Source organism: Grampus griseus (assembly GCF_964374135.1).
Source record: "Grampus griseus genome assembly, chromosome: 14".
Taxonomy (NCBI): Eukaryota; Metazoa; Chordata; class Mammalia; order Artiodactyla; family Delphinidae; genus Grampus; species Grampus griseus.
This window is the reverse complement of record NC_139008.1, coordinates 19,334,784-19,359,093: the sequence shown is the minus strand read 5'-3', so window position 1 is coordinate 19,359,093 and position 24,310 is coordinate 19,334,784. Positions and strand designations below refer to the sequence as shown.

The 24,310-nt window shown below is 37.1% G+C and overlaps 1 protein-coding gene across 3 annotated transcripts in view; it reads left to right on the top strand.

Annotated features, from left to right (window-relative positions):
* Positions 1-24,310, top strand: part of TNRC6A (trinucleotide repeat containing adaptor 6A) — a 96,676-nt gene that overhangs the window by 7,422 nt on the left and 64,944 nt on the right. For all 3 annotated transcript variants that reach the window (XM_082671118.1, XM_082671117.1, XM_082671116.1), the window contains exons 3-4: positions 14,961-15,048; positions 22,250-22,271. In XM_082671118.1, coding sequence (XP_082527244.1) covers positions 14,961-15,048; positions 22,250-22,271 — 110 coding nt within the window. The remainder of the gene's footprint in view (positions 1-14,960; positions 15,049-22,249; positions 22,272-24,310) is intronic.

Sequence of the window (24,310 nt, the reverse complement as noted above, 5' to 3'; positions counted from 1 at the left end):
GAAATATGCACTAATTTAAAATGTATTTTTAAGCATTACTTTGATAATTGACCATACAAAGGCTGTCAGAGAAATATGTTTTACTTAATATTCTTCTTGTGAATCCCTAGGTGATGTGAGGCATATAAGTGAGAATCTTACCATGTAAAAATAGAAAGGGACATAAAATGTGCATTCTCTACACTGCTGCAGGTTAATCATGCTCAAGCCACAGTTCTGAGCCTGTCACTCACTATTTCTTAGAAACCTCTGCCGCCTCCCTAGTGACTCTGGAATTGAAGCCCAAACTCTTGTCTGTGCTAAGCTTATCTGTTTAGCTTTATCCCTTCTACCTTTTGCCCTGTCCTCAGTTCCTCCTTCTCTGAATGTCTCCTTCAAATTCTACCTCAATTTTTTTTTCTAACAGCTTTATTGAGATTAAATTCACATACCATAAAGTTGTCTTTTTTTTTTTTTTTTTTTTTTTTTGCGGTACGTGGGCCTCTCACTGTTGTGGCCTCTCCCGTTGCAGAGCATGGGCTCCGGACGCGCAGGCTCAGCGGCCATGGCTCACGGGCCCAGCCGCTCCGCAGCATGTGGGATCCTCCCGGACCCGGGCACGAACCCATGTCCCCTGCATCGGCAGGTGGACTCTCAACCACTGCGCCACCAGGGAAGCCCTAAAGTTCACTCTTTTAAAGTACATGATTCAGTGGTTTAGTATATTTACAGAATTGTGCAATCATCACAACTACCTAATTACAGAACATTTTTTTATCCGCCCCCCCCCCCAAAAAAACCCCCATACCCGTTAGCAATCACTCCCCATTCACTCCATCCCCTGGCAACCACTAATCTATATTCTGTATGGATTTGCCTATTCTGGACATTCCATATAAATAGAATCGTATAATATGTGGCCTTTTGTCTTGCTTGTTTCACTTAGCATGTTTTCATAGTTTATACATGTTGTAGCACGTACTTAATTCTTTTTATGGGCAAAAAATATTCCATTGTATAGCTGTACCACATTTTGTTTATCCATTCATCAGTTGATGGGCATTAAGGTTGCTTTCACTTTTGGGCTATTATGAATAGTGATACTGTGAACATTCATGTGCAAGTGTTTGTGTGGACGTACATTTTCAGTTCTCCTGGGTATGTACTTTGGGGTGGAATTGCTGGGCATATGGTAATTCTATGTTTAACTTTTTGAGAAACTGCCAAACTATTTCCAAAGCAACTGTACCATTTTACACTTCCACTAGCGGTGTATGAGTATTCCATTTTCTCCACATCCTCACCCACACTTGTTATTGTTCTTTTTTTTTTTTTTTTTTAATTTATTTATTTATGGCTGTGTTGGGTCTTCATTTCTGTGCGAGGGCTTTCTCCTGTTGTGGCAAGCGGGGGCCACTCTTCATCCCGGTGCGCGGGCGTCTCATTATCGCGGCCTCTCTTGTTGCGGAGCACAGGCTCCAGACACGCAGGCTCAGTAGTTGTGGCTCACGGGCCTAATTGCTCCGCGGCATGTGGGATCTTCCCAGACCGGGCTCGAACCCGTGTCCCCTGCTTTGGCAGGCAGACTCTCAACCACTGCGCCACCAGGGAAGCCCGTTATTGTTCTTTTTGATTATAGTCATTTTAGTGGATGTGGAGTGATATCTTATTGTGCTTTTGATTTGCATTTCCCTAATGACTGATAATACTGAGCATCCTGTCACGTGCTTACTGGCCATTTGTGTGTTTGATTTGGAGAAATGTCTATTCACATCCTCTGCCCATTTTACAGTTGGTTATATTTTTATTGTTGAGTTGTAAGAGTTCTTTATATGTTCTAGATACAAGTCCTTTATTAGATACATGATTTACAAATATTTTCTCCTATTCTGTGGGTTGCCTTTTCACTTTCTTGATGTCCTTTGAAGCACAAAAATTTAAAATTTTGGTATGGCCAATTTGCTGTCTTTACCATTTTTGAGTGTACATTTCAGTGAAATTAAGCACATTCACAATGTTGTGCAACTGTCACTACCAGTGACTCTTTTCATCTTGCAAAACTGAGACTCTGTACCTATTAAACAATAACTCCCCATTCTCTCCTCCCCTCTGCCCTTGGGAAGCACCATTCTACTTTCTGTCTCTATGAATTTGACTGTTATAGGAACCTCTTGAGTGGTTCCTAGAACCACTCGTAATATTTGTCCTTTTGTGACTGGCTTATTTCACTTAGCATAATATTCTCAAGGTTCATACATGTTTTAGAACATTAGCCAATTGATTTTTGTATGTTGATCCTGTATCCTGCAGCTGTGCTGAACCCGTTTTGTGTGTGTGTGTGTGTGAGTGTGTGTGTGTGTATTCCTTAGGACTTCTATACATAGGACCATATTAATTGTGAATAAAGATAAGTTTTATAATTTCCTTTCCAATCTTGGTGCCTTTGTTTCTTTTTCTTGCCTAATTTTCCTGACCAGAACCTATAGTAAAATGTTGAATAGGAATGGCAAGAGTGAACATCCTTGTCTTGTTTCTAATCTTAGAGGAAGAGCATTCAGTCTTAACCATTAAGTATAATGTGAACTGTGGGCTTTCTGTAGATGGCCTTTATCAAATTAAGGAAGTTTCCTTCTATTCCTAGTTTGAATGTTTTTATCTTGTCATGAAAGGGTGTTGGATTTTGTCAAATGCTTTTTCTGTGTCTGTTGAGGTCACGTTGGTTTATGCTTTGTTCTGTTAATGTTGTATTACATTGATTTTCATATGTTAAACCAACTTTGCATTCCTGGGATAAATCCCTCTTGGGCAAGGCATATAGTCCTTACTGTATGTTGCTAGATTCGATTTATTAGTCTTCTGTTAAGGATTTTTGAGTCTGTGGTCATAAGGGTTATTGATCTGTAGTTTTCCTTTCTTGTGATATCTTTGTCTTTTGGTACCAGGTATGGTCTGGTTTGGAATCTAGAATCCGGGGTCTTGAGCTGTTTGGTTTGGCATCTACCTCATTCTGCATTGTGCATTAATAATTGTTTTTATATATCCAGTTCCACTTTTTCTTTTTATTTTTTCCCACTTTATTAAGGTATGATTAACAAAATTAATTCCATTTTCTTTTCCCCCCAGCAGTTAGTGCATTGCCCGTGTATGTGCGTGTGTTTTATTGAGATATAATTGACATCTAACTTTGTACAAGTTTAAGGTGTACAGCTTGCTGATTTGAGATATTTATATGCATGTTTACCCTTGAACAACATGGATTTGAACTGTGTGGATTTTTATATGTAGATTTTTTTTCCCCCCACTAAATACATATTACAGTACTACATGATCTGTGGTTGGTTGAATCAGTAGATGTGGAACTGTGGGTTTGGAGGGCCAACTGTAAAGTTATATGCAGATTTTTGACTGCATGTGGTCAGTGCCTCTAACCCCTGCCTTGTTCAAGGGTCTACAGTATTACAATATGATTACCACTGAAGCATTAGCTAACACCGCTATCATGTCACATAATTATCATTTCTTTTTCGTGGTGAGAACATTTAAAATCCAGTCTCTGAGCAACTTTGAAGCATATAACATAGTATTGTTGACTGTAATCACTATTCTGTACATTAGATTTCCAGAACTTATTCTCCTTAGTTTCAGGAGTTGCAGGTTTGTACTATTTAACAACATCTCCTCAATTCTCCTATCCCCCAGCCCCTGCAAGTTCAGGTTTTTTAGAGTCCACATATAAGTGATAATCATATAGTATTTGTCCTTCTCTGTCTGACTTATTTTACTCAGCATAATGCCCTTAAGGTTCGTTCGTGTTGTTGCAAATGGCAGAATTTTCTTCTTTCTCGAGGCTGAATATTATTCCTTTGTATGTGTATACAACACCTTCTTCATTCATTGATGGACACTTAGGTTGTTTCTATATCTATATGTGAATAATGCTGCAATAAACATGGGAGTGCAGATATCTTTTTGATATCCTGTTTTCATTTCTCTTGGATATATACCCAGAAGTGGGATTGCTGGGCCATTAGTAGTTGTATTTTTAGTTTTTTAAGGAACCTCCATACTGTTTTCCATAGTGGCTGCACCAATTTACATTTCCACCAGCAGTGCACAAAGGTTCCCTTTTCTCCATGTCCTCACCGACACTTGCTACACTTGTTACCTCTTGTCTTCTTGATGACAACCATTCTAAGAGGTGAGTCAATTCCATTTTCTACTGTATGCTCTTCATTCTTTGGTCGCAATCTTCTTTGTGTCCTAACATTAGTTTAGCGCCATATTTTGTACCTAGTTTCTTGTAGCTAATGTTTAGTGTACACTTATGTGCATCTCTTAAGCACTTCCTCTGCATTACCTAATTTAATCTTCACAACAACCCTCTGAGGGAGGTACAGTTTAAGACCTCTTATAAACAAGGAGACGGAGGCTTTAGAGAAATTAAACAAGTTGCTTACACAAGTCGGTAGTGGAGTTGAGATTTAAGCCCACGTCTCTTTGGGATCAGAGCCAGAGCTCTTAACCTCATGCTGTGCTGCCCAGGAAATGCTTGTTTGAATAGATTGGATTTAAACTGGTCCTTAAAGAAGTAGAATGTGGGTAGAAGAGAGTGAAAAGAGTGCATGTTTGGTGGTGGATGGCGTTAGAGTGTTAGTAACAGCAGGGAAGAAGGAATTGGTATTAAATTGGAGTACTAATATAAGTAGAACTGCTTTTTGTCCCCAGAACAGTAATTAGTTCTATTTGGAAGAGTGAGATTAACATCTTAAATAATTAGAAAATGAGCATTGTTTAATTAGAGGCCAAGGGTGAGTTTTATATGAGTTGGAAAGAATTATGAAGGAACTAGTAATTGTTAAGCCTCAAAAGAGGAGTAGATTTAGGAGCGTAGCTTAGCAAACCGGATTTGGGGTCAGCCTTTACCATTGTCTTACACTGTACAGGTCATTTAGAGCTTCCAGTCATTGGTTTCTTTTAGTGTCAAATGGCAATAACATAAATTCTGTGTTTTGGCATTGTGGTTCAAAATGGATGATCTCTTCAGAGCACCTTGTAAACTGTACAGTGCTCCTGTTGCTACGGTGGGGGGTTTCAGTTCTTTTAAAATTCTAATATCACTATCCCCGACCTGCGCTTTTTATTTGAAAATAATTTCAGTCTGAGAGAAATTTTACTAGACAAAAAATTCCTGAATAGCCTCCATCTGTGTTCCTCAAATGGTGATATTTAACCACCTTTGCTTTCTCATTCTCTTTTTACATGCATAATGGTTTTTTTCCTGAACCATTTGAGAGTAACTTAGAGACGTGATGTCCCTTTACCCCTAAAAACTTAAATATTTATTTCCTAACATACTCAGCCATAAAAAAAGAATGAAATAATGCCATTTGCAGCAACATGGGTGGACCTGTGTTGCTGCAAACAGATTATCATACTAAGTGAAGTTAAGTCAGAGAAAGACAAACATTATATGATATCGCTTATATATGTAATCTAAAAAAATAATACACATCAAGTCATTTACAAAACAAACAGACTCAGACATAGAAAACAAACCTATGGTTACTGAAGGGGAGGGGAGGGAGGGATAAATTAGGGATTTGGGATTAGCAGATACACACTACTATATATAAAATAACAAGGACCTGCTGTATAGCACAGGGAACTATATTCAATATCTTATAGTAACCTATAATGGAAAAGAATCTGAAAAAGAATGTGTGTTTGTGTATAAACTGAATCACTGCTGGACACCTGAAACATTGTAAATCAACTATATTTCAATTTAAAAATAAATATTTCCTAAATTCAAAGACATTTTCTTAGTAACTACAGTGCCATTATCAAAATTGGAAAAGTATTATTCAGTACAATCTTAATAGCAAATCTGCAGATCTTACTCAAATTTTGCCAATTGTCTCAGTAATAACTTTGAGAGCAAATTAAAAAAAACAACAACAACTTCCTTCTGGTCAGAGATTCAGTCTAGGATACAGGCTGCATTTAGTTTTCAAGTTTGTTTAGTCACCAGTATTCTGGAACAGTTTCTCTGTCTGTCTTTGTTTTTGAAGACCTTGATATTTTTTAAAGAGTACAGGTTAGTTATTTGGTAGAATGTCCCTCAATCTATATTTGTCTGATGTTTCCTCTTGATTAGATTTACATTATGTGTTTTTGGCAGGAACAGCACAGGACTGATGTTGTTTTGCTTATTGCCTCATATAAGGAGGTGCATCATGTCCATTTATCTCATTATTGGCGATGGTAACTTAAACTACTTGGGTAAGTTGAATACCAACTACCTGGTATATGTCAGGTTTCACCACTGTAAAGTTAGTACTTTCTCTTTGTAATTAATAATTATATTGTTGGGAGTACTTTGAAACTATGTAAATATATTATTTCTCATCAAGATTCTTGCCTGAGTCAATAGATTGCTAAATGGTGATTTTCTAAGTCCATTATTTTTGCTACATTAGTTGACATTCTACTGTGTGATCTGTCCCTTTACCTGTTAATTCATCCATTTATTCATTTATTCATATTAGTAGGGACTCATGGATTCTTCATTTATTCAATGGGTTGTAATCCTTTACTAGCATTATTTTATTGCTTAGTTTATGAGGCCAGTAGAAGCCCCCTTCAAGCTCAACCTCCTACTTTTGGAAGAGATCCAGACTATGTATCATCTGTATCTTCACTGATACCTCATCATATCCTATTTTCTTACTTTCTCTTCATTCTTAAGAGGAAGATATGCTGACTTCACTCCCGCCTATGCTTCACTACCTGCCTGTGCTTCACTACCTGCCTATGCTTTATGGTTCAAAATCAAATGCTATCTAGAAATACACAGTGTTGCCGCCATCCTGTCTTTTGTCCTCTTTTCTCCACATATTTCTATCACAAATAGGTATTTTTATTAGTTTCTGTATGTGTGTGCTTCTAGAATTCCTTTACGCAAATACAAGCACATGGGGGATATATATTCCTATTTCTTCCCCACTTTTAACACAGAAGATAGTATACTGAACCTTAGTTTTTTCCCCAGTTAACTATATACCTTTCAGATCCTTTCATATCAGAATATGGAGGCCTTCCTTATCTGTTTTACAGCAGTATAGTTATTCCATTTTACGGATGTATCAGTTTTATTTAACTACTTTAGCATTTGCAGGTATAAACTACCTGTGACTGTAAACCAGCTTCTCTTGTGTTACCCCATCTATTATCACCCTGTCTGATACCTTTATTCCTTAACCCCTTTTCTACTTCCAAATAAGTACTAGTCTTCCTTATTTAAAAAAAAAAACTTCAGTTTTATCCTGGTTTTTTTTTTTTCATATCATGGCTAAATTTTTGAAAATCTGATCATGCTTAACCTCTTTTGCAGCAGTTTGGTTTCCATCTTTACTATCTGGTGAAATTACAGCTTTGAAGGTTACCAGTGACTTCCTGTTGTGGTGCTAGACTGGCTTTGGTGATTAATTTAGGCATAGGAGGACAAGAAGGAGGAAAAAAGAGGCTGACAAGCAGATAGAAAAAGGAGAAGCAGGAAGGCTGGGAGAAAACAATAAATTGTAAGAGAAAAAGTAGGTGAACAACATTTTTTGGCAGAAGATGTGAAATTATTTTCAAAACTAGCTTGTAACATACAGTTGGTTTCTGTGTGAAGGTGAGCTGGCTTATGGTAGGTTGAGACTGATAGGCTAGTTGGGCCTTATGGAAAGTAGCCCCCTATTTTCTATAATCATTTCTAACAGCAGAGCCTCCATTTAAAAATTTTTGCTTTCTACAATCTGGAGTTGTCATTATCTTGTCTCTCTTTTGTCATTCTTATTTATATATATATATATATATATATTTTTTTTTTTTTTTTTTTTTTTTTTTTTCTTGTGTGTGTGGTACGTGGGCCTCTCACTGCTGTGGCCTCTCCCGTTGCGGAGCACAGGCTCCGGACGCGCAGGCCCAGCGGCCATGGCCCACGGGCCCAGCTGCTCCACGGCACGTGGGATCCTCCCGGACCAGGGCACGAACCCGCGCCCCCTGCATTGGCAGGCGGACTCTCAACCACTGCGTCACAAGGGAAGCCCCATTCTTATTAATACTGTCAACTATTCCAATTTCTTGTGATTATCTTGGATTTATTCTTTGCTATTCATTTCCACTTGCCACCATCATGGTTCAGGACATAACACTTTTACTTGGATTACTACAACAGTCTTCTCACCCTATTGAGCAAATTTATTTCCTACTTTTACCCAGTGCTTTTCCTCCCTTTTCTATCCCAGTCAACACTGGACCCTGAAATTGCCATGCTAACAGTTCTCCATGCTTTGCTGGTGTCCTTGCCCTTTTGTGCTCCCTTGCTTGAAAAAGCCCACCTCTCTTTAGAAATCCTGCCTCTTCTTTAAGACCCAGATCAACTTCTTACTGCTCCATGAAGCTTTGCTTAGCTGTAACAGCTCATATGCATGTCTTATTTTCCTGAACTTGCTTATGGCCTCTACCAAATGATTTCTTGTTTCCATATTGCGGGTGTGTTCAGTTGTTGTTCCTACAAAATTGTAGTTTAAAACCATGTATTCTACTTGGGTTCTCCCAGTACACAGCAGACTGCTTGACTTTAGGAATCCCCAGGCACATTCTTATTGATTTATTGATTAAACATTTTGTAGGTTATTATTAAATGATTTTGGATACAGAGAGTCAGATCATCCAGGTACCTTGAGGGTCCGCTTCCTTGCTATCCTGTGGATGTGTACTTTTTTTAATGGGATTTTGTTTTTGTTTTTTTAACAAATGATATAATGATCTGGGCCGTGACATTTTTTTCAGCTCAGCAGTGTGTCTTAGAGATCTTTTCTGTAAGGCCACATTTGTTGAGGGGGTTCCCCAAGACCACCCTCGGGTTTGATGATTCACTAGGAAGGCTCACAGGATTCAGCATATAGTCATACTCATGGCTGTGAATCATTACAGTGAAAGTATACAAAGCAAAATCCGTAAAGGGAAAAGGCACATTGGACAAAATCCAGAGGAAACTAGGTAGGTATAAGCTCCCAAGATTTCTGTCCCTGTGATGTCACACAGGATGTGCTTCATTTCTCTAGCGTCAAATTATGATAACATATGTAAACCTGTCTACCAGGAAAGCTGGTTAGAAATTCAGTGCCTAGGGGTTTTTTTAGGGGCTGGTTATGTAGGTACCCTCTGCCTAACGTGTACCAAAATTCCCAACTGCCATAAGAAAAGTAGGCTTTCAGCAAAACTATACTGTTTGTACTAAGCTTACCCATATCAGTTAGGGATTGGTGGGAACCTCCCTGAAATCCAAGTTCCTTGACACCAGCCAGTGGCCAACCTTGCAGTCCTTTCTTAGGATCACAGTCTCAAACCTGCTGTGTTAATAACTCCTTTCTGCACACCATGGAAATCTATAACTCCCCTCCTTTTTTTTTTTTAAACTAATGCGTAGTATTTCATGGTATGAGTACATTATGATTTGTTTAATTTTTCCCTACTGATTGGCTTTTAGGCTATTATTTTGCAGTATCTATTTTTGTACATTTCCTTTTGTAGAGGCTTAGATTGAAATTGATGGGTCATAAACATAGTGACATTTAAAAGTTTAATATTGATATTTCTAAGTTGCTCACCAGAGGTCCTTGCTAGTCCATATCCAACAGCAGTTTACAGGAGTATCCTTTGGAAGTGACTGTTTTTAATGATACTCGTGTTGGGAATGTAGGGAAAACTGACCAAGCATCAGGAAGAGCAGTTCCAGGATGGGCTTTCTAGATCCCAGATCTATCTTGTTGCCATTATGGACACTTGTCTTACCCATTCTCTTCCTGTTCCTAAGACACTTGGTTCACACAGTTATCTGCTTCATCTATCTCTGATCTCCCACCTTGTTGCCTTTAATCATTTGGTTGGAGGCTTGTGATCATTTTGTCTTTTATTATGGAAAATTTCAAACATACACAAAAATAGAACAGAATAAAGAACTTTCACGTACCTATTACCCAGTTTCAGCAATTGTCAACATTTTGTCAATCTTGTTTCATTTTTCTGTTTTCCTTTTTTGGGAAGATGGGGTGGGGACTGGAGTAGTAAAAGCAAATCCTAGACATGATGTTTTTAAAAAACATTTTTTTGGTACTAATTTACAAAAATAATGCATGTTCACCATAACATTTTCCATGGGGATATGCTTTTTAAAAAACATAACAATTTCCCCAAACAGTTGGTTCAGTTGTGAGGTTACTCTAGTGTCCTAGTTCAGGAGAGTATTTCTTCATGTCTTTCCTTAAATTTGTATAAAGTTATACAAATATACAGACAACTTTAAAAGAATATGGGCTAACACTGTTCACAGTTCTGCAAATTGCTTTTTTTTCATTTAACAATGTTAGGGACATTCCTTCAAATCAATAAACAGATCAACTTTTTTTCAATCCAATATGCTATGCTATTATAAAGCCATTTCTTTATTGATGGACATTCAACTTTTCTGCTTTTCAGCCCTTGTGAACCTTGCAGTGAACCTTCATATGCATATGGCCTTGTGTACTAGTGCTTTATTTCTGTAAGACACATTCTGAAGCATGGGGTGGCTGGATAGATTATGTCTTCCTTCCTTCCTTCATTCCTGCCTCCCCCCCGCCCCCCCACGCAGTATCTTAGTTCCCCAGCCAGGGATTGAACCAGTGGCCCCTGTCGTGGAAGTGCGGATTCTGACCCACTGGTCGGCCAGGGAATTCTCAGATTATGTGTAACTTTAATTTTTAAAACTGTTACCACAATACTTTCCAAAAGGTTATAGTAGTTTTCTACCAGTTATATAAGCAAGAACCTCTTAACTTTCATTTTTGCCAGCACTGGATATTATTATTCTTGAACATTTTTGCCAGTGAAATTAGTATAAAAAAATAGTGTAGCATTATAGTGTTTTGCCTTTATTAGAAAGAAAACTCAGCAATTTATTTGAAAAATAATATATTGAATTGGCTTTATACTAGGAAATGCAAAGCTTGGTTCAATACTAGAAAATCCATTGATAGAGTTAATCATATCAGTGATCAAAAGACAGAAATTCTGTAACCATTTCAATAGATACAAAAAAGAAATCTAAGAGAATATAGCATGCATTCATGACTGGATCTCCGAGCAAACCAGAAACAGAACAGCCTTTTACTTTTTAAATAGTAAAATTTAATATTAATACTGGAAAATTTTTAATATTTAAGTTTTTGAATACTTACATAGCTCAGAAACTAAAATACTGTATGAAAAGGTTTATACAGTGAGATCTCCCTTCCTCTCGGGCCCCAAATGCTTAGTTCCTTCTGCTTCCTCCCCCACAATTACTATTAGTTTCTTAGGTGTTCTTTTAGAGTCATTTTAGACACATACAGATGAATATGAATACATAGGCTCTCTCACTTTATACACAAATGGTAGAATACTGTGTACTCTGTCATGCACCTTGCATTTTTCATGAGTGTTTTTTTAAAAAGACAGGCATTTTTGCTCACTTCTGATAGCTTTTTAGCTACTCTCCTACTTCTCTTTTTTCTTAAAACAAACAAAAAAACCCCACAAAACGATTGAACTCCTCAAGTATGGACTTTACAACTATTCACTGGTTGTGGTCTAGTTGTTTCTCCCACATTGTCCTCCTACAAACATTCACAAAATAAAAAATACTGAAATTGCTGTCTTAAAGATCACCAATGCCTGGTCCCCTCTTGTTAAAACCAGTGGTTGTTTAGTCTTTGTCTTTGAGTCTTTTGCAGTTCTTGCTCCTGATTATACACCCCATGGTTTTTGGAACTCCAATACTTTGTATTTCCTGTAGTACATTGTTCTTAAGTGTTCTTATAAAAGGTGGAAGGAAATAAGAAAAGGATTGTGGAGGCACACAGTCTGAAGAAAAGATAAAAGTGAGAAGATCTATCACTTAACCTATCTAAAGGAAAAGGATTATTCTCTATGGCTTCTGAAAAGAGAGCTAGTACTTTGGGAGGTATTATGGTGTAGGGGAAAGGAAGGACCATGACTTTTGAGAACCAAGATTTGAATCCTTACTCCACTGTATACTAGCCGTATGACCTTGGACAAGTCGCTTAACCTTTCTGAGCTTCAGTTTCTTCATCTGTAGAAGGGAAACCTGTCCCTATCGTTTTAAAAAAGTGACAAATGGGAAAATATATTTAAACTGCCCAGCATAGTCACTGTAACATTTTAATCACTCAGAGGTTTGTTCTCATTCCTAGATCCAGAACTTGCATATTTGAGATATTTTGCTACTAACTTTCAAGGGATGAATGATTGCTGACTGGAATGTCGTCTTTGTGGAGCCATGTGCAACTTAGCATGTACAACATGGACAACTTAGACCTATCAGATCCATCGACCCTTATTCCTTTTGATAGATATGGTGAAAGATAGAATCAAATATCTTATATGACTCTCTACTAGCATTTAAATTCTGAAAATCGAAGTGTTTAGGTATATTTATATATATTTTTTCCAGTTGGCTTTCTGAAGGAGATGTGGGAAAAGTGTGGTTAGTTGGTGGTGATGACAGTATTGAAGAAGAGAACTTTTTTCTCTTATGCTTCTGGTATCAACTGATACTATAATATTTCCTTGAGGAAATATGGTTCATCTTTTAAGTACTAAAGAGACCATTTTTGGTCAGGAAAACATTTGCTAATGTCATCAAAAAGTCTTCAAAATGAAGTTTGAGAAGGGAGAAAAAAATTCCGGTTAAATAGTAAAGGAACATCCCATAGAGTAAAATTATAGTGATGTAGAACAAGGTTAGAAAAGGACTTGTCTGTAATTCACAGGCAAACACAAAGAACAAATGCTAAAGATTCCTGAGTTTCTGCATAATAAGTGACCCTAAATATCTTGACAAAAGTAGAGTGAATACAGTCTTAGAGATGCCACTGAGAATTGGTGAGAGGGGTTCCTGACTAGGCATTTGAGTTGCGTACTCAAATGTGTTAAGTAAGCATTCTTCATTTAAACCTTACAGAAATGCTAGGAAGTAGGTGCATACGGTAATTTATCCCCAGTTTTAATGAGGAAACTGAGGCTGAAGGAGTTTAAGTATTTGGAGCTAGTAAACAGCTTTGGTTGAGTAACATGACAATGATGTAACTTATTTGCTTTTGTTTACGAATTTATTCTTTCTCTCACATGCTATGGCTGTCTCAGCCTTGGCTTCCAGGATTACAGTGAGTGAGCTTGCTCAGTCTCATTACCTCCCTCACACAGAATGCTAGAGAATGAGTCATGATTACAGTTGGCTTGAATCTGTTTTGCTACTCTATTAGCCACATGACAGTGCTGCTTTGAACAAAACGGAATGAAATACAGCAACAGTTATCATCCTCTTCTTCCAACTTCTGATTTTAGCAGTTGTATAGTTAACTTTACTAAATTATCTTCAATTTACATAATGTCACTCATTTTGTTTTTCATGGTCTCCCTGCGTCTTCTCTCAGTTTCTTCCATCAGCAAAGCCAACTTAAGTTTTGTGTAATCTCAATGGAGTGCACCTATAGCACCCCTTCTAGTTTTGTATGTATTTGTCTGTGTTTCTCATTTTATCTTCTACTGCATCCCCACTGCCATATGCATTCCAGCCTTAATGAATTATTTACAATTTCCCAAGTGTCTAGTTCTTGTCCCTTGAACCTTCTCTGCCTGGTATTCATAATGTCCCCCCTGGAAAGCTTCCTCAGGGCAGAGTTAGGTACTTTTTCTTTATGTATTGATTTTCTTTAAGTATCTCGTGATTTTTGGTTGTCTGTTGATATTATGAATGAAGGATTAGGTTCTAGACTCTAGGGTAATTAATGTAGGTAACTTGAGTATGTTTCCTCCATCTTTGTGTAGATTTCATTACCCAGTAGTCCCCTACCTTGAAAGGGTTGGGGGGATGCTGATGGGGAGCCCTGTGTATGTGAAGGGTGTTGATTGTTTTTTTGGATTTAAATGCATTTGCTACCTGTGGCCATGTAGCCATATAGGAATGGAAAGTGGATGGAAAGAGCTGAGTAGTTGTGGCCTTTCTATTCCTTATGCAGTCTTTGCTCTGTGCCTGTTTTGCTCAACCAGCTCTAATCTTGGAGCCTCTCTGGAGCTCTACCACAGGATGGCACATACAGCCGTTTAAGACTTCTCTTGTGTTTATTCTTAGGTTGCAGCTTCCTTTGCTCTTGTATATTCATCAGCTCTGAATAGATTTAGTACCCTTTTCCCTATCATTTCAGTGAGGGAGAGTAGAAAGGAGAAGACAAATACATTTGCCCATTCATTTTGAAATCCTGAGCCAGAGGTTCTGTTGACAAATTTGAACATTTCTGATTTTAAGAATTGAAACAAACTTACTTACATTAGTACATTATGGATTGTTTCCCAAGTATTGATAGAATTGTTTAGAATGTTTATAGGATATGAAATTAGTATAATGCTAAAATACAAATCATCTATTTATGAATAAGTTGTGTTCTAAAAATAGGTATAAAGCTTTTTAGAGCAAGGAGAGCTGAAGATACCCCAGATACCTGGTCAGGAGAGGATTGTGGGGAAGGTTCCAGGCATTGCCATTAGCTACTAATTGATAATTGGGGCCAGAAGCAAGGTAACTCTGCTCATGAGATGTTGTTTACATGCTAGAATTGGAAGAAGTTGCTTGTTTCCCAGTGTAAAATTTGCTAACTTTAGGTTGTCTTCCTTGATATAACATTAAGATAAAAGCTCTACTACTTGTGGCTTACTAAAGAAAAGTACTGTGCAGTGGCTGTATAGTTAGACTGAGGTTGCAAGTTGTGTTTTATTTCAATGAATGATAAAAGAATAATTTGCCATGTTTTCTGATAAGAGTGAAAATGAATCTATATGCAACATTACTGTTATTAATTCATTTTGGGAAAGTTAATTGCAACTGTGTGGTTCAGGGATTTAGTGCAAGAAGAAGAACAGTTGATGGAAGAAAAGAAAAAGAAAAAAGACGACAAGAAAAAGAAGGAAGCTGCTCAAAAGAAGGTAGTATATGTATAAACTAATTATTTATATTAAGCAGTTTAAACATAGATTAAAAAAGAAAATTACTCTTATCGGATTATGTAAAGCATTTGATTTAATGTTTTAACTTCAGTGGAGATTCATTTTAATATTTAATGTCTTTGAATATGCATTAATAGTAACTTGTTAAGTGTGTACAATTTAATGCATAGTTATTTGATTTTGCCAATAATTTTTCTCGAAGGTAAGTGCTTTGCATAGGTCTTTATTTTTCGATTAGGTGCTCCTAGGTTTTCATAATACATCATTTTATAGTCAGAAGAGCGTGGCATTTGTAGCTGCATAGAGAGGCTTTGAAAGCAGGCTCTCCCACATAGCGTACAGAACAGTGTGGCCGTCAACTTTATTTAGCCTCTCTGGGCCTTAGTTTCCTTATGTTTTGTAAAATGAGAGTTGAATAAAATAAGATAATGTAATACATACACATAATAGAAAATAAAGTAATAAAGGAAATAGTAATAAACATAATAGGAAACAAAGTGTCAATTTCCTTTTCTCTTTTTATTTAGTACCTGGGCTGATTTTTTTAATTTGAAGGTTATGTTAAGATATTTAAAAATAAGCCTAAGACATAATTGCTGCAAAAGATCTTTAACCAATACATTAATCAAAAACTGTAATCAAAGCAACACAAATTGCAGAAAAATAAAAGATGCCTGTAAAGATTTTTCCAAATTAATACTAGAGGCTGATGACAGTTAACTGAGCTAGGCACTCATCTCCTGCTACATCATCAGCATTTCAGGGACCTTAAAAATGTTCTAAAAGACCCAGTGACGTTACTGTTCCATTTCTGTATTCTAATGAAAAGTTATGATTTTAATTTTTAATATATACCTTTTTTGTGCTAGGACCTGGATATAGACTAGAGCAACATCGTTATCTCCACGCTATTTAGTAGGGAAAAACAGGATACAAAACTATGGCAGGTAGGGATCTGTTGAAGCACAGAGAGAAGTGCTTAACTCAGCCTGAAATGGGGTAGAGGGACAGGGAAGTTTTCTTAGAATAGAAATTAGCCAAGTGAATAAGGAGCAGAATGGAAAATGATTCCAGCAGTATAAACTGAGAATTAAGTGTCTGTAGCCTGTATGTGTTAAAGTATGGGTTTTGATTGCAGGGGGTGGTGGTGGGAAGGAGCCAAGTGTAGAAGTGTCGGGGTGAGACTGGAGGGTTGGTCATAGCTGTTGGCACTTCTCCCATTTTGGCCATCGGGTGTTGGGGAAAACACCAAAGACATTTTAGTAGAGTGACGTAAAAGTTTGTATTTTAAAATTGTATTTAGAACCTTGGCCAGTTGTGGAATTGGATTGGAAGGGGTAGAAACTAGAGACTGAGATATTGGTGAAGGGACTATTAAAAGAATCCATAGAATTTGTTGAAAGGATATGAAGGGAGAGTAACCTGGATTGACTTTTAGGTTCCAGAGTGAGTGGCTGAGTACATTTTGGGAGCAGTTAACCAGGTTAGGGGATACACAGAAAGGGGAAAAGAAATATAATTCAGTTCTGAACTTGCAGGGTTTAGGGTGTGATGAAGCGAGTAAACTGGGGAAGAGCAGAGTACAGAGCATTGTGGAGGATTAAGAGTGATGAGGATGAGTTGACTTAATAGGTGACCCTTGTTGTCGGCCGTTTGTTAACTCAAGAGTGATGGGAAGAGATGCATTGGTAATTGTCATAGGGTTTGGAATAGACTCCTACTATAGAGTTTTGGCATTGATAATGCCTTAGGCCTCTGTTTCATTTGTACAACATAATGATTCAATATTTGTGTATGTATTGTGAAATGATCACCCCAGTAAATCTGGTTAATCATATCCATACCTAATTGGAGAATTTTTTTTCTTGTAATGAGAACTTTTAAAATTTTAAATATTGTATTTTTAAATATGTAATGTGAGTATAATTTTTAAGTTGTAACATATACAAATAAATGACTCTAATTGTTAAAGTTTACCTTTATATTCTTTATAACCAAATCTAAATCACCAAGGCAGTGTCTTTAACACACGAATGATGATTTTCATGGCGTTTGGCCCCTCACAAAATATGAAGTGAGTTCTTCATACTGTTTACCACTCCATCCCTGCCTCACTCACTGTAGGGTTCCAGGCTCTCACCCCAACTATGTCCCACTGGAACCATCATCAGAGATACGGTTCCATAGCCATTAGAGAGATGGGGAGGGTTTTTTTTTCCCCCTTTCTTTTGTCAGATCTTCAGCATTAATAGGGATTCCTATGTATCCTATAGAAAAAGTAATATCTAGTGATTGAACACGATATAAAGGAATATTTAATATCTCTAATAAATGTTAAGCTTAGTAGACTAATGCCACTGTAAATAAGGCTGTTCTCTGAATTCTAGATAACCAGCTTACAATTGAATTTGAATACAACCCATTGGTGAAATGAGGACAGCTGGTATTTCTGTAGGCTGTTACCAAATAGCTCTTTAAAAACAAAATAAAAGGAAAAATATCCCAAGTTGGCACACTTATAGCCCATATGATATATTGTGAGTCACAGGAGTTTTAAGATAAGTTTCCTGGAGCTTGTCTTTTGTCTGTCGTAGGAGCCAGCAGGTGTATCCAGGTAGGTGACAGAGACCTCCATAAGCTAGGGAGACAGGCCCATTTATATAAATGTTGAAACATGAATTCACTATGGTAAAAACAATCTGTCTGTTTTATGTAATCTATGCACACTTTGAAAAAAACTATATATTTTTGTTTCTGAAAAGACTTCAGATGCTGTTTTAATCCATTCATTTTATATATAAGGAACCCAAGCATTAAAATGAGTTAAGTGTCACCATCAGGGTGACAGAACAGGAATAGAATTGAAATCTTCTTATTCCCCTAGGTTTTCCAAAACTCGGTGCTATGGCTTTATCCTTTTGGTACAGAACATTATCTTATACTTTTACTTTATTTTTCACCAACTAAAGGTGAACTTTAAAGCTGGAGATAATATGGTGGTTTTTATAAGGCATTTAATAAGTCTTTATGCCATGAATACAGAGAACAGATTTAACAGTCCCTAACTGTGGTCTTTTAAAGAAATTTAAATTCAGACCAGAGTTAATTTCTATTTTAAATAAAAAACTAGATATACAACTCCTTATATAAACAATTAGACACCAAACAAAGCTCACTGCACTATTTGTACTATGATAGTTTTTCTAATTTTGTCTGTTAAATATCAATTTAAATATTTAAATTCCTTAAAAAATTTTTGACACAAAATTACATGGTTTTTATTTTCAGTTCCGTACATCTCTAGTTAATAATAGAAATCAATGGATGATTTTTTATTTTTTGAAAAGCCTTCTATTTCACATCTAAGAATTACGGCTATTTGCTTACCTTCTGATTCTAGGCTCAGAAAATAATTTGATATAGCACAGGAATGTAGTTTCTGTACTTAAGAAAAGGGTAACAATAGTAGTAGTAGGTTGTTATCATGGATTTATCTCTAGGTTCTGTTTTTAGAAGAAATTTCTAGATGGAATCTTGAGGGAAATGTAGTGAGGAGGAAAAAGGAGGATGAGAAATAGGTTAATTATAGAGGGATTGTTTAGTATAAACTTTACTTTAAACATGTAATTGTAGTTCCTAGAAAGCATATAATGGTTGAGGGTTGGAAGGAGGCACCAACACAAATTGGGATCTTTCAGTTGAGAATGTTTAAAAGTCAGTGTTCATGGATATTTTTGTTATTGTGTTAAAAGCTTGAAGGGATTTTTATAAAAGGCTTTGTGGATTTAAATGTACTCATTTCGAGCTTAAATTAGACTTATGTTGTAGAAAACTTCCAATTTCATTCCTCCTTTTTGGAAATTTTAGTGTTTACTAGTTATGTCTCCCAAAGGCTGTTTTGTTCTGAGACTAGAGACCATATTCATCAGTCTAAGTAGCAAATTTTCTCAGTAACCTAAGTGGTAATATAACCAGGCCTGGAGCATTGTACTCATCAAGGGCAGTTAGGTATTGTCTTTACAGTCCTGGCCCTTATTTAAGCTTACTCTTCTCTTTTCTTTTTTTAAAAATATAATTCAGCAGACCTGGGTTCTAGACAGTGTGCTGGTTGCTGAGAAATCACAGAAAAGATCTCTAACCAGTAATTATCTCACTTAAAATAAGTGAATCAAACTATTAATTCTTTAGTCCTTGTTTTAGTTTCTAATACCTGGCACTGTTAAGACATTTTAGATGATTAGAAAAAGAGGAAAAAAGTAGGACCTGGGAGCTGGGAGTGAGTTTGAGTCAAGTTTGTGAGAGGAAGGAGCCAAAGCATGGGTGAGTAGGGCACTAGGGAATATCTGTTGAATGCTTTCTGTATGCTAGGCACTGTCCTAAGCGTGCTTTCTTTTTTTTTCCCCTAAGCTCTTTATATGAGTTCAATCCTTTTAGCCTCACAACAACTCTGAGGTAGGTGTTTTTGTTCCTGTCTTATAGATGAGGAAACCAAGCTTTAGAGAAGTTAACTAATTCTGACCAAGGTCACACTGTAAATGGTGGGGCCAGGAGTCAAAACCAGGCAGTCTGGCTTCAGACTCTGAGCTCTTAACCACTGAGGTGTACTTAGGGGTCGAGGAGCTGGGACAAGTGGTGCAGAGCCCGACAGAAACAAAGCACCTGGCAAGGACCTGGCATGGGTGTGTCTGCCACTTGTCTGATGCCTTCACTAATAAACTGAGGCAATTGTGATAATTGCTTGTGGAATCACAGCTCAGGTTTTTTGTTTTTAAGAAAAAAATATTCAAAATAGAAATACTTTTGCTTCTCAGTTTGCCAGAATCCTTTAATTCTGTTGTACAAGATCCACAATGATACGTCACGTTTGAATAGTATTATTTATCCAGAAAAGATCTTTTTATATTTTACTTGAACCCTATAATAGCCCTGAAAAGGTAAGCAGAACAGTTTTTTTTTCTCCTTCTCCATTTGAGGGATTAGGAAACTGAGACCCAGAGGGTTTAAATGACAAGGTCATTTAAAAGTAAGACAAAACAAACAAAAAACAGTTGAAGTTAATTTTAATATATTTTATATAACCCAGTATATCCAAAATATTACTATTTCAACATGTAGTCAGTATAAAATATTATCAATGAAATTATTTACCTTTTTAAAAAATACTGAATAATAGAAATCTGGTATGTATTTTGTGCATATCACTTCACACTAGCTCTGTTTCAGTGGTCAGTAAACACATGGGATAGTGGCCACCATTTTGAACAGTGCAGACAAATATTCTTAAAATCACTGACCCCACTTGGAAAATTCTCTTTTTAATAGTTTGAGTAATATACAAGTTCCCTGGACCAACCAACAAAAACCTATTTGAACGAAATGGAACTCTTTCAGTTCCATTTCCTCCTAATCGGGAGCTCTTGGGTTCTATTACTTATATTCTTTCACTATATTAGTTGGTGTTCTGATGGGTGTCCTTCAGACACTCCTTTGAGTGTCCCCTGGTGCTGTTCTCTGTAGATGACACAATACTGAATGAGGTGGATCATTGTTCTCAAGCAACATGAAGGTTTCTTTCCCAAAGGAGTTGGCATAGTAGATACCCTTTATGCTGTAAGGCCTAGAAGAGCAACGCTGTATATCTTGGGGTTTAGTAATGTGGTCATGGTTTCTATGTACTGTAGCCTAGTTTCCTTTGGAAGTAAACTGTGGAAGAGACCAGGTGAGTTAAACAAAAAAAACCAAAACAGTGCACAAAACAACACACAATCTGTTCAACATGCAGAATAATTTCCGTGTTTATTTTTTGGGTTTCAGAAAATTATGTTATCTTATAGTTTGACATGGTGCTTGTAATACTTGGAAGTATTCAGATACTGAGTTCTCTCTAATAAGACTATTTTTCTATTACCAGATTTTAAAAACAATTTCTTCCAGAAATAAATGAAGTGTTCAAGCTAGTTGACTGGTCTTTTGCCATTGTCCTTCCATCAATTTTTTTTTTTTTTAATTTTCGATCCATATAAAGTAAAAGATGGGCCTCCATTATTTTATGTGTCACTAGTGCTCTAAAACTTGGTAAAGTACTTCAGTGCCTAGATCGACTCTGGCTCTCCAGGGAAAGATTAATGTTTGGCTTCAGTATTATGGTAATTGCCATATAGTTCTTTACCATATAGTTCTATAATGATATAATTTTTAAAATGGTGTTTTTGGTAACAATTTAATATGACTAAGCAAAATGAATTATCCTGCCCTATGACAGTTAAGAAAAGCTTTATCTTCATTTAGAAGCAATTCCTGGTTATTCAGTTACTAATTATTCAGTCTTCCCTCACCTCCCTGCCTATCCTTGTATCTTTTTCTTTTAGGATTCCCACACAGTTGGGCATAATCAAAAAGTTGATTTTCACTTGTGGCCTTTGTCTGTAATCAGTTCTTCTTGAGGCCCTTGAAGTTTGAGCCAGCCACCTTGAGGCAGTCCTACTGTCCTCAAGCCCCTCTCCCTGTTGTGTCAGAGACAGTGGAAGTAGGGGCAGGCATGGGAAGCAGGGCCCATGTCAGCTTAACTTCAGAACACAGTCATTTTAATTGAATTGTCAGATGTGTCAGAAGTGACAAATGTTTCAAAATTTTTCCCACCCAAAAATACTTAAAAGTTCACCATGCTTAACTGTAGCAGCCTAACTTCCAGGAGTTAAATGTATTAACTAATTTGGCCAAAGAAGCTTTATGCAGCTTTTCTTCCAGAAAACTTAATTCATGTTTTATCATGTGATACAAGAAAATTTGAAGCCCTTTAAACATTTGAAAAACTCATTAGATCCATTAAAGGTAAAGGTGACAGTTATATAATTTTAAAACTAAATGAAGAGAAGTTCCATTTATCATTATTATTATTATACTGTCATACAATGGTGTCTTTTCTGCTTTGTGACTAAAGCATTTCCAGAATTTTTTTTTACTAATAAACATTGTGTCAGGGACAATGGGGCACATCTGTGGGAAAAGCATGCTTTTTTTGCATATCTTTTCCTATGCAGTTCATCTAAGTGACAAATTCCTTATTTAATAAAAATGTGTATGTCTTATGTAATAGTAATATATGAGCATTTTATCATAACAGTCCATTTCTTTCAGTTTCATATTTACATTGTTTTTTGTTTGTTTGTTTTTATTTTAGGCCACTGAACAAAAAATCAAAGGTACGTTGTTTAAAGCTATTTTTTATTCTTTTTTTTCATTAAAGGAAGGTTGTTGATATGCATTTTTATTCACCTCCAGGATGGGAGAGAGAAGAGCATGAAAGGAACAGGGGGTGGGGACAGACTTCTTCAGTGACATCACCGTGGAGTCATCTTTTGGGGTTTATGATTTATTGTAGTATATATTAATTACCACCTTAAAAATATAGTTTCGAGACCTACCTTACATTTATCTCCTAGAATAAACACCACTTCCTAACATACTTCCTTGATTGGAGTCTTTGAGCACATGTGCCTTTCCTTCAGTCTTCCATCTAAAAGTCTTCTTGTCTGGAGCTACCTCTAGGACTTTATTCCTTGTTCTCTGTATAATATTGTCCCCCACTCCTTCCTGTAGGCAGACTGACATCCATTCTATATTATCACTGAGAATAGTAGATTGCTAACATTATGGTTAGGTTGAACAGCCCCCAGTACATGCCAAGCAAAAGACTTCAGGGTGGTAAAGAAACAGGAACCTAATTCCTCTCAGATCCTGAATCAGGAGTTCTTCACCTTCCCAGGAGTTGACTACCTGTAATGAAAGGTGTAGGGCTCTCTGATGCTGAACTTGTTAGGCCTAAAGATTCTGAATTTTTACGTAAGCTATACCAAAAGTATAATCTCTGCATTTGGCTGATACTGCACTCAAAACTGCTTGTTTTTATTAGAGGTTAAGGTAAGGCATTGCTTTTTTTTTTTTTTAAATAAATTTATTATATTTTTATTTTTGGCTGCGTTGGGTTTTCGTTGCTGCGTGCAAGCTTTCTCTAGTTGCGGCGAGCAGGGGCTACTCTTCATTGTGGTGCGTGGGCTACTCTTCGTTGCGGTGGCTTCTCTTGTTGCGGAGCACGGGCTCTAGGTGCGTGGGCTTTGGTAGTTGTGATGTGCGGGGCTCAGTAGTTGTGGCTCGCGGGCTCTAGAGCGCAGGCTCAGCAGTTGTGGCGCATGGGCTTAATTGCTCAGCAGCATGTGGGATCTTCCCGGACCAGGGCTTGAACCTGTGTCCCCTGCATTGTCAGGTGGATTCTTAACCACTGTGCCACCAGGGAAGTCCAAGGCATTGCTTAAGGTAACATTTTTAGGTGCAGTTGTATGAGAGTGAACAAGAACAGATAAGGAAGACCTTTTTGAGGTTGTGAGTCTTAAAGATGAGACAGCCGGTCAAAGAAAGAATGAAATGGCAGAGGGATCAGCATGATTGAAGGCACAGAGACAAGACATAATGTGATGTTATGTGCATTGGTGGTATTCCAAGAGCATTAAATACCTAGTGATAAGTGGTCAGGGTTGAAGGGTTTTTTGAAGGAGGTAGGCAGGGGCCAGGTCAGAGAGGACCTTATATGCTAAATGTACTCAAGGAGCCACTGAAGAGCTTAAGAAGATGGTGACATCATTTGTTTTTTCATTCTTTTAAATCTAGCAATTACTTACATGGAAAGTTTTGGTTGAAAGATGGGCAGGGATTTGAAAGATGGAGCTAACAGAAAAAAGACACTGGGCAGAAGAGGCAGGTGGACAAGAAGAGGGAATATTCAGAGAATGAGTATAGGGGTGTTAAAGGGAAGGGGCCGAATATAGGCATAGAGGTAGGGGGAACCAGAGGACGGACTTCATGCTGCTTAAAGAGTGGAGAGCTAGCAAAGGTTCTTGCATTTAGAGGTCATGGTCATAAGCTATGCTTTAAGAACATTTCTTTGTCAGTTGTGTCTAGTGTCACCAAAAAGGAGCAGTACCAGAGAGAGAAGAGAAGGAATAGGGTAATGAGGATTTGAACTGAGGTCTTGACAGTAGAGGTAGGAGATGGATGACAGATGTTTGAGATGTAATTGACAGGATTGGCAACTGGTGAGATCAGAAGGTGATATTGTGGCTTTGAATTTGGATGTCTAAGAAAGTTACAGGGATGTGGAATGATGTAGGGAGTAGCACTGCCAAATTAATTCAGTAGGAACGTGGGGAATTCCCTGGCAGTCCAGTGGTTAGGACTCTGAGCTTCC